Below are 15,585 nucleotides of genomic sequence, written 5' to 3' on the forward strand. Positions count from 1 at the left end.
CGGCATGGGAGGCATCGGTGGCTTCGGAGCTACCATGGGCGGCATGGGTGGCATGGGTGGCTTTGGAGCTACCATGGAGACCATGGGAGGCATGGGTGGCTTCGGAGCTACCATGAGAGGCATGAGTTTTGCGTCTCTCATGGGAGGCATGGGAGCACCTCCGGGCGGCATGGGCGGAATGTCTTCCGGTGTGCCTCATCACACACCTTCCGTTAAAGATCTTGCCAACACCTTCCGAGCTCCACATGATGATGCGGCGTGCGACAATGAAGAGGAGGAGGAAGAATCGTCTTCGGATGAGAAAGATGAATCGGAGGAAGAGGAGGACGGAGACGAGGATGAGTCATGATTGTTGAGATGTGCCATTCGTTTGTGTGAACTTTGTCATGAACTTCGTTCGGATTTTGAACTTGGTTGGATGATGTTGTGGGCATGAATTTAAACTTTTATGTCATGAACTTTGTTTGGATTTATGTCTTTGTTTTCATGTTTCAAACATCATCAACTCCAAAACTCAACATATGACAAGCGCCGGCTGCTCGCGCGCGCTGCAGTTTAGCGCGTCTGCTGGACCGGCTCGCGCGCGCTAAACTTTGCAGCGGCCGCTGGAGCAAGCGCATCGCGCCGCGCAAAAACAGGCAATCCGCGCGCTGCAAAAGGTTTTTTAGCGCGCCGCGCGTAGCACGGCTGTTGGAGATGCTCTCAGATGGTGGTTGAACTATCCAAACATTTATGAGATTGCAAAATGCAGATATATATATACGGAGTAGTCAGAAATTCTGACTTCCAAAAAGCACAAGCATGCAAGAGAATCTACCTACGTCGTACTACTATTTCACTTTCACTACGCGCTCGACGATTGTGACGAGATCACCAGCTCTCCTGTATTCACCAGCAAACTACGCACTCGCCGCCGGCCAGCCTAGGGTGCGTGGACACTCTCGCCGTAGCCGCCGGCTGGCAGCTTCTAGAGAAGCTTCATCTGGTCGTAAGCCACCAGCCCAATGGCCGCCGCCGGCACCGCCTTGACGTACGCGATCCCCAGCCCGGCGTACAGCCGCCGCACGCCCTCCTCCCGCGCGATGGCACGGATGCCCTGCAGCACGCCACCGGTTGCCAGTCCGAGCTGCATCCGTCGCCGCACCACGCCCAGCGGGTACGTCGCCGTGCTGGCCAGCTGCGCCGCTGCCACCCCGCACGCCAGCTGCGCGTCCGCGCGCCCGTCGTACCCCTCGGGGAGCCGCCGCTTGAGCCACTCGTACGCGCCGAACTTGATCCCTGCCCTGGGCAGCGCGCGCGCCAGCGCCGGGCACGCGCCGCGGTACAGCCCGCGCACGCCGCCACCCTCCGCGTACGCGGCCCGGAGGACGCCGTGCACGCTCGTGCACGCGCCGTCGCCCGAGGCGAGCCGCGCGCGGGCGAGGTCGAGCGGGTACGTCGCGAGCAGCGCGGTGCCGCCGGCGGCCGAGCCGGCGAGGACGTCCACGGCCGACGACGACGGGGCGGCCGTGGCGGCGAGGAGCCAGCCCCTGTACCGCTCGTAGGCGGCGAAGTGCAGCGCCTTGGACGGGAACACGCGCAGCGCGTTGGCGCCGTTGCCGCGGTAGAGCCCCGCGACACCTTCCCGGCGGTAGATCCCGACGAGCGTCCGGACGGCGCCGACGCCCCCGGGTTCGCCGCCCGTTCGGCGGAGGAGCTTCACGCGGCCGAGCGAGGCCACGGCCGTCTTGGCCAGCACGCCCGCGACGCCGCCGGCCAGCATCTCCCTGGCGGAGGCCGGCGTCGAGGCGACCGCGGTGTCGAACATTACACCGCTCCTCGCGGCCATGCCGCTGGTTCTGGTGCCCGCACGCGTCGGCGTCGGGTCGGCCATCGCTCCTGGACCAGCAACGTACGTTGATGTTCGGTTTGCGCCATCGGTTGGTTCTGTGGTGCCGTACGTGTAGATCGTTTGATCCCGGCGACTCATCGGAATCAGAGTTCATCACGATCTTTTGTGAAAGAGTTTGATTACGGTACGAAATTTGGGTTGCAAAAAAATAAAGGAGGTATAAGATATTGTGAACTTGAGAGGAAGATCGGAAGAAAAAGTGCCCTCACGCAGGATCGAACTACGGACCTTCAGTTTACAAGACTGACGCTCTACCACTGAGCTATAAGGGCTGTTTTGATTCATTTTAGTATACATTGGTTAAAATAATCAATTGTCAACGCCATTTTCTATTAATTTAGTCATTAGTTAATAAAATGTATACAATCACAAAACAAACAAGCCCTTATAGCTCAGTGGTAGAGCGTCAGTCTTGTAAACTGAAGGTCCGTAGTTCGATCCTGCGTGAGGGCAGTTTTTTCTTATCTGTTGCTACTTCCTACGTATTCCCTCCGTTCGAACTAAAACCATAACATTAACTGATTATGAATAGCTGAACAAGAAAATTTCTTCCATATGTTTGTCACCTTTCCGCATCTTTTTTTTTAGCTGCACCTTTCCGCACTTTGATCAAACATAAACTTGGCAAGATGTATATATAAACCTCAGCACAGATCTTCGAGACTTGTACAATTATCGTGATTAATTTTCCCAGAATCTATTGGTTGTTTAAAGCATCTACACTATCTTGGTTTTGGCCTTACTGGTCAACAAAAGTTAACGTCTTCCGCATTAGACAAGCATTGCCTTCTGCAAGTGCTTGATTTGGTTTTTCCTAAGAATATTCGTTTTTCCTTTGGTGAATACATGATGATTAATCTCATCTAGCATACGGTACGTAATCTGTTTTTTTTTGATAGAAAGACTGTAAGGGAACCCCCTACAGTATAATTGGTGCAACAAACCCAAATTGCAAGTATCATGCCTTGAACCTGGGTGGGTGGGAAGACATCAACCCCTCCCCACCACTAGGCTATGCCTTAGTCTGCTGCGGTACGTAATCTATAGTAAAGTCAGCTCAAGATTCGAGTTTCTCCCTTGTTTCCATCCAATATGGAGCACCTCGGATCAACTCTACTCACGGCCAAAAACTAATTCCAAAATGCCACCCCAAAACTGAATTCCGCAAAAATAATGGGTACGGGGAGGGTGGTTTCTAATCCATGCTCAAAACATTACCCCCGAAAGCACATTTGAAAAGCTATTATTCCCCTGTTTTGGCCATATACTTCATCATTGAACTTCACTTCCAACTTAATAATTCAAGGTATGTAATTAAACATAGCTCAAATAAAAGTCTAAGATAAACATAACTAAAACCTACTTGAACATCACAAAAGTCAAGCCTTCATACCATGGCAAACAACTATATGCAAAAACTTAAAACTGTGTCACCTAACTAGGCCTCGCCGTTAGATGAAATATCGATGAAATCTTCAGCCGGCACTAGTATCTTATGTGTTTCCTTGTCGGCAGCAATGTCCTCTTGTAGCTCCTCCCAAGCCTAGTCGTGGGCTATGTGGTGCCTCGTACGTCGCGACACGCTGCTTGCAGTAGGAGAGCTCTCTTACAAGGCCTTTATTGCGCGGCGCTCGCTGGTAGCGTGTTGCTCATGGGCCACACGCTCTCGGTAATACTAGGCATGGGAGGACTCGATTGCACGGTGCTTCTCGATGTCACGTTGCTTGCGGACGACAAGCTATGCACAATAGTCTTTGGCAGAGGCGAATATGGCAATCCTCTCCTCCTCTAGCTTGTGCTTCAGCTGCTCATACTACGTGAGGGGGGGGGGGGGGGTCGAACTTAGAGCTAGATTCCACCTCCATCGCCAGGTCATTGTTGTTGAGCACGATGATGGGAGAATCGCGATAGAGCTCGACGACGCCTGCCCACGCAGCTCGGGTACGATGGGGATGTGGCACACCATCATCAGCAGGCTCATTAAGCAGGGATGGTTTCGATATGGGGGCAACTCTGGATAGATGCAGAGGAGGCAGAAAAATCAACGGCGGTGGAATCGCAAATGACGGTTGGGAGCCATGAAAATTCATATAGATACCCTTATTGGATTTGGGTGTTCAATGACAAACCAGTTGAGGGGACTAACATTTTTAAGTTTATTTCAAGAAAAATATTCCTCATGATTTGAGTGATATCAATTGTGACCACTAGCTCCAACTTTTCAAGATATTGTTTAAAGTCAAAGGCCTAAAAATAATCCACTTCAGCTACTCAACTCCTATGTTTTCTTAAGCCCCGGCACCACCTTGTGTTTCCTACCCGGTAATATTGAGCCCGTATGGAGTGAACTAACCCTTTCCAGCAACCCCATTTTTCCAGCGTCAGAACTGCCGCTTAATTTGTTCTGGCACTGTCGGGCCATGTTTCTTGAAACCTTTCCTTTTCGTTCTGGCATCACCGAGCATAACTATTTTCACGGCACTTCTGAGCACTTATGAGATACTTTTGCATCGAGTTGCAACATGGGTCGGTACTCCTGGGTAAATCCTTCATGTACTTTCCAGCATAGTTTTCAATTGATAACTACGTTGTTTACTATGGTACTATAGAGACGTTGTTTTACATGGTACTTCTGAGTCAGTTATATCCGGTAGAAAAGACCCACCTTTTTGTCGTCTGAAACATCCGCTCTACTTTACCCCGGTACTTCTGGGTGTCGTGTTCTCAGTGAGGATTTTGGTACATGTTTTGTCCGTTCAATATTTTGAGCGTGTCTAGTAGTTCCGAGATATATTTCTATGGTACTTCTAGGATAGTTACTTCTTTAAGATAATGGCTAGATTTCTGTCGAGCTCTATATATAGACTTGCATACCCCTTCCTTGTGGCAAAATAACCAGTCATTTCACTCCATTTGAATTGCGACTTTTTTCAAGTCTAGACAGTCTCAAGGCAAGAAGAGAAGAAAAGAAGTTCTTGGGTGATTCCATGAACACTTTCATGATTCTTTAAAGGCCAAGCTCATGTATTTTTTTTCTTAAACACCTACACCTAGTGTTCCTATCTTCTTACAACATTTGTATGATTTGTGAGAGAAATACTTTGAGGAGTTGTACGAAGTGACTTTGCTTTGCTTGTTACTTTTGGGTTCTTGAGAAGTACTTTGTTTAAGTATCTTTTGTGGAGTTGTACCAAGTGACTTTGCTTTTTTTGTTACTTTTGAAGGGTGTGCATCTTCTAGACGGTTAGGGGTCAATTGATAGCCTTCAACCATCATATTGTTAAGGAATCAAGGGAGGTCGGGAGATTACTTTCTCTGTGCAAAGAACTACCCCGAGTGAGGCTTGTGCAACATGTTGGTTCTGCTTGGTGGGGTATAGGTGCCTTTTGCGCATCAATTAGAGGGGGTTAAAAAAACACCTTTTTGGGCTGGACACGTTTGGCTATCAATTAGAGCTGCTCTCACCATGACGGTTGGCAATTTGATGATATCAAGGAGTTTGAATGTCTTTTGATGAATCCCTTTTCTCCTTTGAGTTTTCAAGGCGTCACGTTTACCCTTGACTCATGGTTGAGGTGTGATAACCCTAGAGGAGGGGAGCGGAGCAAAGATAGTGGCATTCATGTGAGTTCGTAACAACGGATGTTGGATTCATATGTTTCCTATGGTTTCTTTAATAATAACTATAAGAACCTATTTCCGTAGGCCTTTCTTTTTCTTTCTCGGGCCTTTGGGATTTTATTGGGACTGCGGGGCAATTTGTCTGCACGTGCTATGCGTATTTCGGGGGACGTGATGGTGTGTGATTTCTATGTGCCCCTGTGATTTTTGTGGAGATGCAGTTCTTATCACATGTCCAGTTTCCTATGAAAGACTCTTTACACCTCATGAACCCCACCGCCCACCGCCGTGTATATAAAATGCTTTGCCTCCTTTTCACTAAGGGGCCTCACCTCATCTCTAGAGCTCACCCCTACGTCACTCCATGCTTCAATTGTCATGGGCTGATGCGTCAGTGCCCTCGACCTCGAGCCCGCCCAACCAATCGACGGCTCGACCTCATGCCCACCCAGGCTGTCGGCGCCCCGCTATCTCCGGCCCTTCCAATATCATATGTTTGTCGGCCACTGTTCACCGCCGGCACACCTCTCTCTCCCATCCTCCGCCACACTTCAGGCCTCCCCGTTGTCCCTTCCTTCCCCACAAACACTCCGCGGAAGCCGCTCTTGGACCGGCTCCTCGTAAGTGCAACAATGAAACACCGGTGCCGCCTGTCTTCTATGGGTAATGCATGACGATGAGCACTGGATTCACTTTATGTTTCTTGAGCTGTGAGTCAAATTTGGATGTGGATTTCTTGAGACATGGTACATTGTATGTTGTCAAAAACATTCAGGATTTTTTTAATCATCGTTAAAGGTGTTAATCAGTCATCTTAGTAAATCAGTGCATCCAATATGCCCCCTACATCCAGGCCTCCGCACTCCAGAAATTTACAAAACCCATGCTCCAAACTAAGTAAATACTCCATGGCCCCATGCTCCTGAATGAGATGGAGTACACGGCATGTCGGATCAATTCCATGCTTCTGTTCAATGCCATCGCCAGGTCATCACCGCCCACCCTACTCCGGATGAGATGGAGTCGCCGGCCGGCCTGCGGATAGACCAGCGATCGACGGTACCAGTTTACAAGAGAGAGTTCACATGAACCAATTGTCATGACTCGGCTACAGCTACTCTCTGGCCCTGGCCATTTGCTTCCCTTCTCTTCTGCTATCACACAAATAAATCTCATCTTAGTACAGCAGCAAGCAGAGTAACAAAAGTAACACGAGTCAACTAGACCGCAAGAAAACGCCATGGAGGCGCAGAAAGAAAGTGGCACCTCGGTGGAAATCGAAGACTTCCTAGAAGTTGAGAACTGGCTGAACATCTCCCTCAAGCTCCTCCTATCCTCCTCCGAGGTCGATGGCCTAGCCTCTGAAGCAACATACATGAGAGTTCCCCTGGTGATAAGAGGCAGCTCTTGCGGGATATCACCACTACCATCTCCGGGTTGGCGTCGCACGGCCTCCTTGGCAGCTTCCAGCCCAGCGTCCGTGAGTATAGCTTTTAGATCAGCACCGCTGAACCCTTCCGTCATTGATGCCAGAAGTTCCAGATCGGCATTGCTTGCCAGAGGAAGCTGAAACAATGCCCACAGTTCTGCCACCGGTCAGAATGACAATCCTTGCCAAATTTTGTTCTCATAGGGCGTATTTCCAATTATGTAAACAGGAGCATATATGTCACCACCCAACCCACAGAGGTAGATCTCAAGTTTATTTTCATCATGTTGAACGGAAAAGCAAATTGAACACACCATGTCATACCTATAAAGTGATAAGAGAAGTAACTTTCCACAAGAATTTTACCTCCTTGGAGAGCACCCTGAGAATGTCCAGACGCTCATTCCTTTGCGGAAAGTCGCAAAATACAAGCCGATCAAATCTTCCAGGTCGTAATAGTGCAGCATCAATTTCGCGCGGCTTGCTGTATTTGCAAGGAATAACCAAAATTATTCTTCACAGGCATGTGTGATTTCTATAGCAGAATTTGAGTCAAGGGGAAAGAATGGAAGCAAAGGTAGCCAGAAGCAATTTCCTAATCAACACGTGAGAGAATCAATATGGCTCTTTACTTGGGGAAGTTACTTCTATTTGAAAATGAATGGGGTACTTAGCAAAGTACGCACTTTATGCCCCTATTGACCAGAAATTCATGAATTGGATCAAACCTTCCACAGGAGCAGTATTTTGGTATCATGGTGCTATTTTAGAAGGTTAGATAGTAATAGTATAGACTCAAGAAAACCTGCCGAATCCTGCCTGCTGGTAAATGACTTCTTTTTTTTCTTTCTAAAAATTATTTTGGAGGGTCTAAATTTGTTTCTTTTTTACTGGTAGCAGATAATGCATCTGTTACCCTTTGCAGTAACTTACTTGGTGGCAGCAAATACAAATACTCCTGTCAGAGCTTCTACACCATCTAATTCCGTCAAAAACTGCACAAATGGTACAAAAGTAATTCAAGTAAGCAATCACATTGTTTCAAACCAATTAGGTAACATGAATGTTATTAAGAAGCAGGAGCCTCCGTTGATTTTACCTGGTTGACAACACGGTCAGTAACTTGTGTACCATGTTTTCCTCGCTGTGGTACAAGAGATTCGAATTCGTCAAAGAAAAGTAAACAAGGTGCTGCAGCAGCTGCCTTTGCAAACGTATCACGAACCTATGCATAAAAAACTTAAAATCAGAACCCAATTATACATTGTTTAGTTTTTAGAATGCTTTTTATCTTTTACTGATTTACAGCTTATGGTTGACTACGGATGTGTAACTATGCAACATACTATGGAAGGTAAACCTCTAATGGATCGTGAAATGCTAGTAGTGGCAGAGCAAAAGGAATGATAAATCGTTTGACTCTTTTGCTTCTGTAAACTAATTAGGCCACTGCAATCCTGCCCGTTGATTCAGAAAAAGAAAATCAAATTCAGAATGATGGTTCCTCACATATTGCTCAGTAGAACCAATGTACATATTCATCAATTCTGGCCCCTTGATTGGAATGAACCGTAAAGAATACGCAGCAGCTACAGATTTCACAACAAAGGGTTTTGCCACAGCCTGTTGGGCCATACAGGAGGATGTTCGATCGCAGCCTTACAGGAGCCCCAGCAAAAAACTTTGGATATTTTAGTGGCAATTCAATAGTCTGCAATGAAGAATGAGAAAAGGTAAGCAGGAAGCTCCTGAGCAACACACACACGGAATATTTCATTCTCTGTTCATAAAACTTTGAGTTTGATGAGACAATCCTCCAACATTTGGAATTATTATGTGTGCATACCTCTTTAATAACATTTACAACTTCGGAAAGTCCTCCGACATCTTCCCATCCATTGCTAATCTCAGGCGAAAATTTACTAATATCACGCATCGCAACAGGAGAAAAGTTCCTCATGGCTTTCAGGAAGTCTTCCTCCACCAGATTTACAGTAGAAGACCCAAGCAAACGATCCGAAGCAGCAAGCACAGCCTTATCAACCAAAATTTCCTACAATACAGGAATACATAAGGCATGATCAAAACTAAAAAATACAAGCAAAAAAGAATAAAAAATAACCCTGAGCACAAGTGTAGAACAAAACAGAAGCATGCTCCTGTTATGTCTTTGCTCCATCAGGTCTATGATGTGAACTTGAAAGCTTAGCCAGGTTCCAACCGTTTGGACATATTTCTATGGTACCATACAAAGTTTTACGCAGTAACTAATACACCCAAAAGATTAAGTTGCTGAAAAACAAGTAACCAAATTTGATTTTTTTTCTTATGACAGACTCCAAATGCCAAAACATCCCAAGCGAGAAATAAGTGACTCTTCATAAAAAATCTTAACATGAAATGCATCATTATGGAAAAATAAGATTACCAAATCATATGCATCATAACCATCACATTTCGAAGCAATGTTGCTGATGATTTCCGCAGAACATAGTAAGTGAAGCTTGACAATTGTCTGCCTCAGTATCTCTATACGAGCAGGCACAGACAAACCAGCAACTTGGACATGAAGATCAAATCTCCCTGCAATAAAGATTAGAGTGGTCACAATTTTTCATAAAGGGTTTTTTAAACGACTAGAATCTCTCCCTATATTGCTGATCTGCAAGCAGCATAATGACTGCATTTTCCATGGCACTCATGGTGGAGATCAAGAAAGTATGCAGGCTTTGGAGGTTGGCGGGCCCAGCACCGTTAGACAGGTTGTTCAAATGTGAGATAGAAAGATAGCTGCTCTTAGGTGGGCAGTAGGTTAGGGGTCAACTTATATCTTGTATTTGTTAAACTACTGTCTTAAGTTGTCATGCCTACAGGCAACTTGCTGTGTTTACAATTCGTCTAATGAATGAAATGATCTCCAGTGGGAAATAAAGGATATACAGATTTCCTGTGTATTCTCAAAGAAGATGATTGAGCTTTAAGATCAGAGAAATAGGTAAGGGATAAAAACCTGAGGAAGTCAACTCTTGAGGAAGACACTTAAGTGACTTAGCTGAAGCCAGAAATGCAACAGGTCCATACCCACACATGCCATGACTTTTATCCTAACCAGAGCATGGAGACACGTTAGTGAAAAAAAAACATACAGTACAATGACAAGTGTTATTGTATCCAATGGAAATTTAGGTGTCCCTGGAGCTGATGGGTGTTTCCTCACAGAAATTAAATAGATAATGAGAGTGTGAAACTTCGGGACAGACTTACTCTGTACTCATCTAGCATGTCTATCAAATATTTCACAATAGCACTAGAATTGGACGACTGAGATTTTAGGTTGTCCGGGGAGAATGAAATTAGACTGTCCAGATCATCGAATATTACAACTGAAGGGGGGTGAACAATAGCTTCATAGATATAGTCTGCAATTTGCTGAAGCTGCTTCTTATTCTTCTCAGTAGCTAGCTTTGAGCAGTCTACATAAACCCTACATATGAAAAAACAAGCACATATTAATACTATGTAAAGAAATATTTAGTGCTATGGAAGCATGTTTATTTAAAACTCAAATGACGCCCTAACTCAGGTTCACCACAGCTTCGAAAACAAAATCAGTTTAAACAAAATATTTGGCTTAACATGTTTTATTCATCAGCACATAAGCACTCAATCCATTTGCCCAAAAGTAAAACAATTTTGCAAAAGAAACAGAGCAACTTCAAAGCAATAGAAGGCCTGAATTTTTTTGACTGAATTACACTCAGCATTACTTCATTGCCAACTACTCAACTTATTTTGATAACTCGAAACCATCTGGCGCTTCCTATCAACACTATGAAATACTACGCCATTATTTTTCTCCCATAAAAGAAAATGAAAAACTTAACCAACAGTATACCATGCTTTGCTCCATGAGAATACACTTCAACTTCAAAAATATGAGTAAAAGAAGAAAAGGAAGGTCACTTTATGATGATCTATAACTTAGGTAACTGCACTTAGCCAACTATGAGCGCATTCCAACAACTTGGCACTTGGCAGTCAAAGGTCAAAAACATAATCAACCAAGTAGGACAAATTGGCAACTAATTTGCTTACACATGAGCCAGAATTTCTTTATGCTCTTCAAAGTGTCTTGCAACAGCTTTGCATAAGGTTGTTTTCCCAGAACCCTGAAATGAGACAAAAGTAACAAATAAAAGAGTAGTACGGAAGAACAGGAAGAAATGAGGACATTTCAGAAGAACCCTAGTGCAAAATAGATATTTGAACCAGATTCATATAAGATTTCAATTAATCTTAAGAGGTAAGAACGTGTGCTTACTGGAGGGCCATATACAAGAACATTTCCTGGATAGGGACACTTTATTCTACTCAATAATTTTAGAGATGCTGAAGACAAAAGGACACTTAACCCTACAGAGAAGTGCATCAAGATTCAGTCAAATGATGGATACTGTTAGTAGCATAATGGTCATCAGGGGCATGAATTATGACATATAAAAGGTTGGACGCAAGTCTAAAAAAGGATTTACTTTTTTCTATATCAGAAAATTCGTTCTCCAGCCAACTTAAAGAAGAAAGACCTCTGTCAAAGAATTTCCTTGCTCGTTCCATTGTTGAATCAAGGGATGTAGCCTTATTCAACTCCAACTTCTGAAGAGCCTGCTCAAAGTTATCAATACCATACTCAGTTGCCGTGACAAGTTCATTTTTCTTGTGCTTAACACCAAAATCAGAGGTAGTCGTCAAGAGGTAAATGAGGTCAACAGGACTGCCTCTTGATTGATCAATCACTTGAAAGTGAAGTAATGTTTCAGACGGCAGAAGCACTGTGTTTAGTTCAGGTTGGGCAATGTGAGAGGAGATTCCCTTTAGCTGCCCAATAAGCCATGATATAATGAAAGACCTCTCCTGTTTCAATTTAACACTTTCTTCCCAATTTGCAGCTGCAGTAATATCATTGAACCCACGCGACATGCTGATGTTATCATCCGTGAGAGGATCATCAGCTAAAGATATCTCACCCAGCGTTGGGAAAATATCCTGTTCTTGACAGTCTAATTCACTGTTATCATCAGAATTTCTCTCCGGCATCTTAAAGTGGAGTGGACGAATTGTTATTGCCGGTGTATTCTTATTTACAGCGGGTGAGAATCTCTGCACATAAACCCCTACAAATAAACTTCATTCGTTAGCACATTTCTACTAAAATAAAGTTTAGAAATGCCAGTAGAGTGTTCTGCTAAATTGTGTTGTTAATTTGTCTGCTTATTTTCATTTATGTTGCACACAGAAATACCATTTGACTTGTATTGCAGCAATATTGTAGGGTAAAGCAGTTTTTACTGCTTGTACAAACTCTTTCGGCCTTTTAACTAAAAATTAAGGTCTTTGAGAGTGGTGCTTACTTTTCTTTTGCAATTATGGAGTGCACAGAACACAACACACCTTACTAACGAAATCATAACCAAAACAAAAGAAGTAAACCAATGAAAAGACAATTTTGATCGAAAAAAATACAACTGCATCACTTACCTCATAAATCACAGATATATCCATTATATAATTAAAAAGAGATTGGAAAATAGATATCAGGATTTAAAATAAACTTATATGAATGAATACTGTTCTCCATTTCTTGATTTTTGTACTAAACCGATGAAACAGAGGATGGATTCGAGAAGGATAATATGCCTCACAAATATAGTTATAACATTATATTTTATTTAGAAAAAACAGAAACAAGAAAATAAATATCAACCTATTTAAATAAAACAGTAGACGTATCGGGAAATCATAATCTGCTACACATATTAAATGATCATTATGTTCTACAAAAAAGAATGGGTGTAGCACATTATGTCAGGATCTGAAAGATACTTACATGAATGAGCACATGTTCCAATGTAACAGCGGATGGATTGAGGAAGCATAATATGCTCTTTAGCAACAGAATCTGATAATATGATGTGGACGACAATGTGACTATTCCTCTTCATACCAGGCACTGAACCCTTGATCTGCTGATCAGAACCTTTTCCACTTTCTGTACTATCCTTTGGAGAGAATTTAGGGGTGATACTCACCAACTGAAGATTACTGAGAGACAATTTTACAGCAGTATCTGGGTGAATCTGTACAGCATATGTAACAAACACACCCAGTTGAATTCCGTTATATTCAAATCGATCTACATATTTCCCTCCTGCTTCCTGAACACGGAGGAGTGCCTTTTTATGGGGCTGTGCTTTGAGTAAATCTTGTTTAGGGGCACACTCGATAGAATTTGCATCGCCTTTTCGTTTCTTTGGTGCAACAGAAACTTCGGTTCCAGGAACAAGTTGAACTAAGAAAACAAAATAGGGAACAAAAAGGTTAACATGCATTAAAAATGATGGATAATTAGTTGATTGGACTCACCTATTGAGTTACTAGGTGATGCTGAAATAACAAGAAATTCCACAACATTATCGCCGTGCAACCATAAGGGAAATTTCATACCATCATAAACAATACCAACCTACATTAAAAACCAAAAGTGGCCATCAAGCATAAAAAAGTTAAGAAGAAAAAAAACGAGAGCTTTAGATGCGGATATATGGGCAGCCTACAACTTATGATTTTTTACATAGGATGCTTCACATGTAAAACTAGACTAGCCTGATTCGTGAAAAACTAATAAAAAACATGCTTCCATGTATGTAATATTTCGTACGTAAGTTTGCAATGGCATCATAACTTTTTTTTTTGAGGAACAGAACTAATAAATTTCGTCGATTTATCACTATAGAACTTTTTATGGAGCAATACCGTCGAGCAGCAATCTAAATGTTCATCTTGCCTTCCTCCAAAGAAATGTTCATTAGTATTTTATCGTAATGCTGATTTGGTGATAATTGAATGGTTAAGATGCGCCGACCAATATGCTGTTACCTGTTTCAAAATGGCCTCTTCTGCCAACTCTGAGTTAAGCTCCAATACTTCCCAGTCCTCCTCACTTATTGGCTCCACAGATACAAATTTGGCTTTTGGCAACGCAGAAACAGCACTCAGTGATGCTATCGTATTGTCAGGTAGCGAAATGCATGCAGCAAATTGTTGGGAAACCTAGAAATAAGAATGTGCGTGAACATTGCTGGCAATTCAGAATTTCAGATTCTTTACCATCCATGAAATTCGATTTTCTGGGATTTGCATGCTTTGCACAAATAACAAGCAAACACCAAAACCGTTCGATGTGAAGATGATAAATATATACAGTACCAAATACCTTCGAATTCTGAACCATTCATATTTGAGAAATTCAGCCACTTGTCAAAATATAAACTAACATGCAGCATCGTCAGTTCAGCAACTACCAGATTACCAGTTTGTGAGTTTGATTGATGAAAGGATTTCTGAAGCTTGCATCTCTTCTCACGATTTTAATTTAGGGAGAGTGAATTTCAAGCTCCACTAGGAATCACAGCTGAACTGTACTCAAAACTTTCCATCCTCTCTGGGCACTACGTGCGTGCGATGGGAGGAAGGAGGCGCATTAAAGGTGGCGGCTTTCAGTTTACCTCGACGGCATCTGGGGAGGCGGAGGCGGAGACGGTGCCTGCCCAGGCGAGACGCCAGCGCGCCCCGTCGGGGCCGCGCAGCTCGAGGGCGAGGACCGCGGGGAGGGAGCCGCCGGCGGCGGTGCGCTCGAGGGCTTGGATGACGGGGAGGGGGAGCGCGACGAAGCAGCTCCGGACGCCGGGCACCGTGCGCACCACCACCTCCATGGACGATGCAACCCCTGCCTGCTCGATCAGCGGAGGCCGGCGACGTACGGAACGGAACGCGCGGTAGACGGGCCGGTGGATGCTCGGAGCTACTGTGCGTGGGACTTCCGTATTGTGGGCTGCGCCTCAGCGCCTGTACGCATTACGCTGCACCTGGCCTCTCGTATTGTACTGGTATTCCATTCCATCGGACGGAGTTTTTGCCTCTCCTATGTCTCCTTTTCAGGACGTTTGCTGGAGGGCAGGGCAAAACGCAGCAGCTTTTCTTTCTTCCTCCCGAAGACAGAAAAAGCGATCTCACCTCTGCAGTCAGGAGACTCGCCTCCGTCGCCGGAGGCCGGCGGCTCCCCTCCATCGACGACTTCGGTTGTCAGCGATGAGGGGGTCATCGGATCCACGTGTATGGATCGTTTTTAGACTCTGGTAATTTAGATTTTTAGACTGTTTATCGTCTTTGCTTCGGCGGTGATGATGGCGGCGTTGTATAAAGTTTCTTCAAATCCTACTCCGACGTGGTCCTATGATTGAGGATGGATTTGAAAGTTCAAGCAAGGATGATGCGGTGGCAGGCATTCTCGTGATGGAACTGTGTCCTCGGGCTCCATTGTTGGACGGTGTTTGCTGCAGTCCATCGGCGGCATCTGAAAATTAGTTTGATTGTGTGCTGGTTGATGGTTTGTGGCTGACACATATGGTTTCCTTCTCCGGCCTCTTAGTCATGAGGGCGCGGGGGGGGGGGGGGGGGGGCAGGTTTGATTGCAGCCTAGGTTCCTGTCCCCGCCAGATTCTTTCAAACGGATTCACCTTTGGTAAGCTACTTTGAAGGTCTGAAAAGTTGCATATCAGCGATGGAGCCGTGTCGAGCTTAGGTGATG

General features: G+C 44.6%; 1 protein-coding gene, 2 non-coding genes and 1 pseudogene across 3 annotated transcripts; 1 reads left to right on the forward strand and 3 right to left on the reverse strand.

The window, feature by feature from the left end:
- Window positions 1-967: 967 nt before the first annotated feature.
- Window positions 968-1,873, reverse strand: LOC109786380 (mitochondrial carrier protein CoAc1-like). The gene has a single exon (XM_020344952.1). It carries the CDS (start codon window positions 1,871-1,873, stop codon window positions 968-970), a length of 906 nt encoding a protein of 301 aa, XP_020200541.1.
- Window positions 1,874-2,091: 218 nt separating this feature from the next.
- TRNAT-UGU (transfer RNA threonine (anticodon UGU)) lies at window positions 2,092-2,163 on the reverse strand. Its single transcript has one exon. It is a non-coding gene; the product is annotated as a tRNA-Thr (tRNA).
- Window positions 2,164-2,272: 109 nt separating this feature from the next.
- Window positions 2,273-2,344, forward strand: TRNAT-UGU (transfer RNA threonine (anticodon UGU)). The gene has a single exon. It is a non-coding gene; the product is annotated as a tRNA-Thr (tRNA).
- Window positions 2,345-6,375: 4,031 nt separating this feature from the next.
- Window positions 6,376-14,847, reverse strand: LOC109786383 (peroxisomal ATPase PEX1-like; annotated as a pseudogene).
- Between the last annotated feature and the right edge of the window lie 738 nt (window positions 14,848-15,585).

Source organism: Aegilops tauschii, chromosome 5, assembly GCF_002575655.3.
Source record: "Aegilops tauschii subsp. strangulata cultivar AL8/78 chromosome 5, Aet v6.0, whole genome shotgun sequence".
NCBI classification, from domain to species: domain Eukaryota; kingdom Viridiplantae; phylum Streptophyta; class Magnoliopsida; order Poales; family Poaceae; genus Aegilops; species Aegilops tauschii.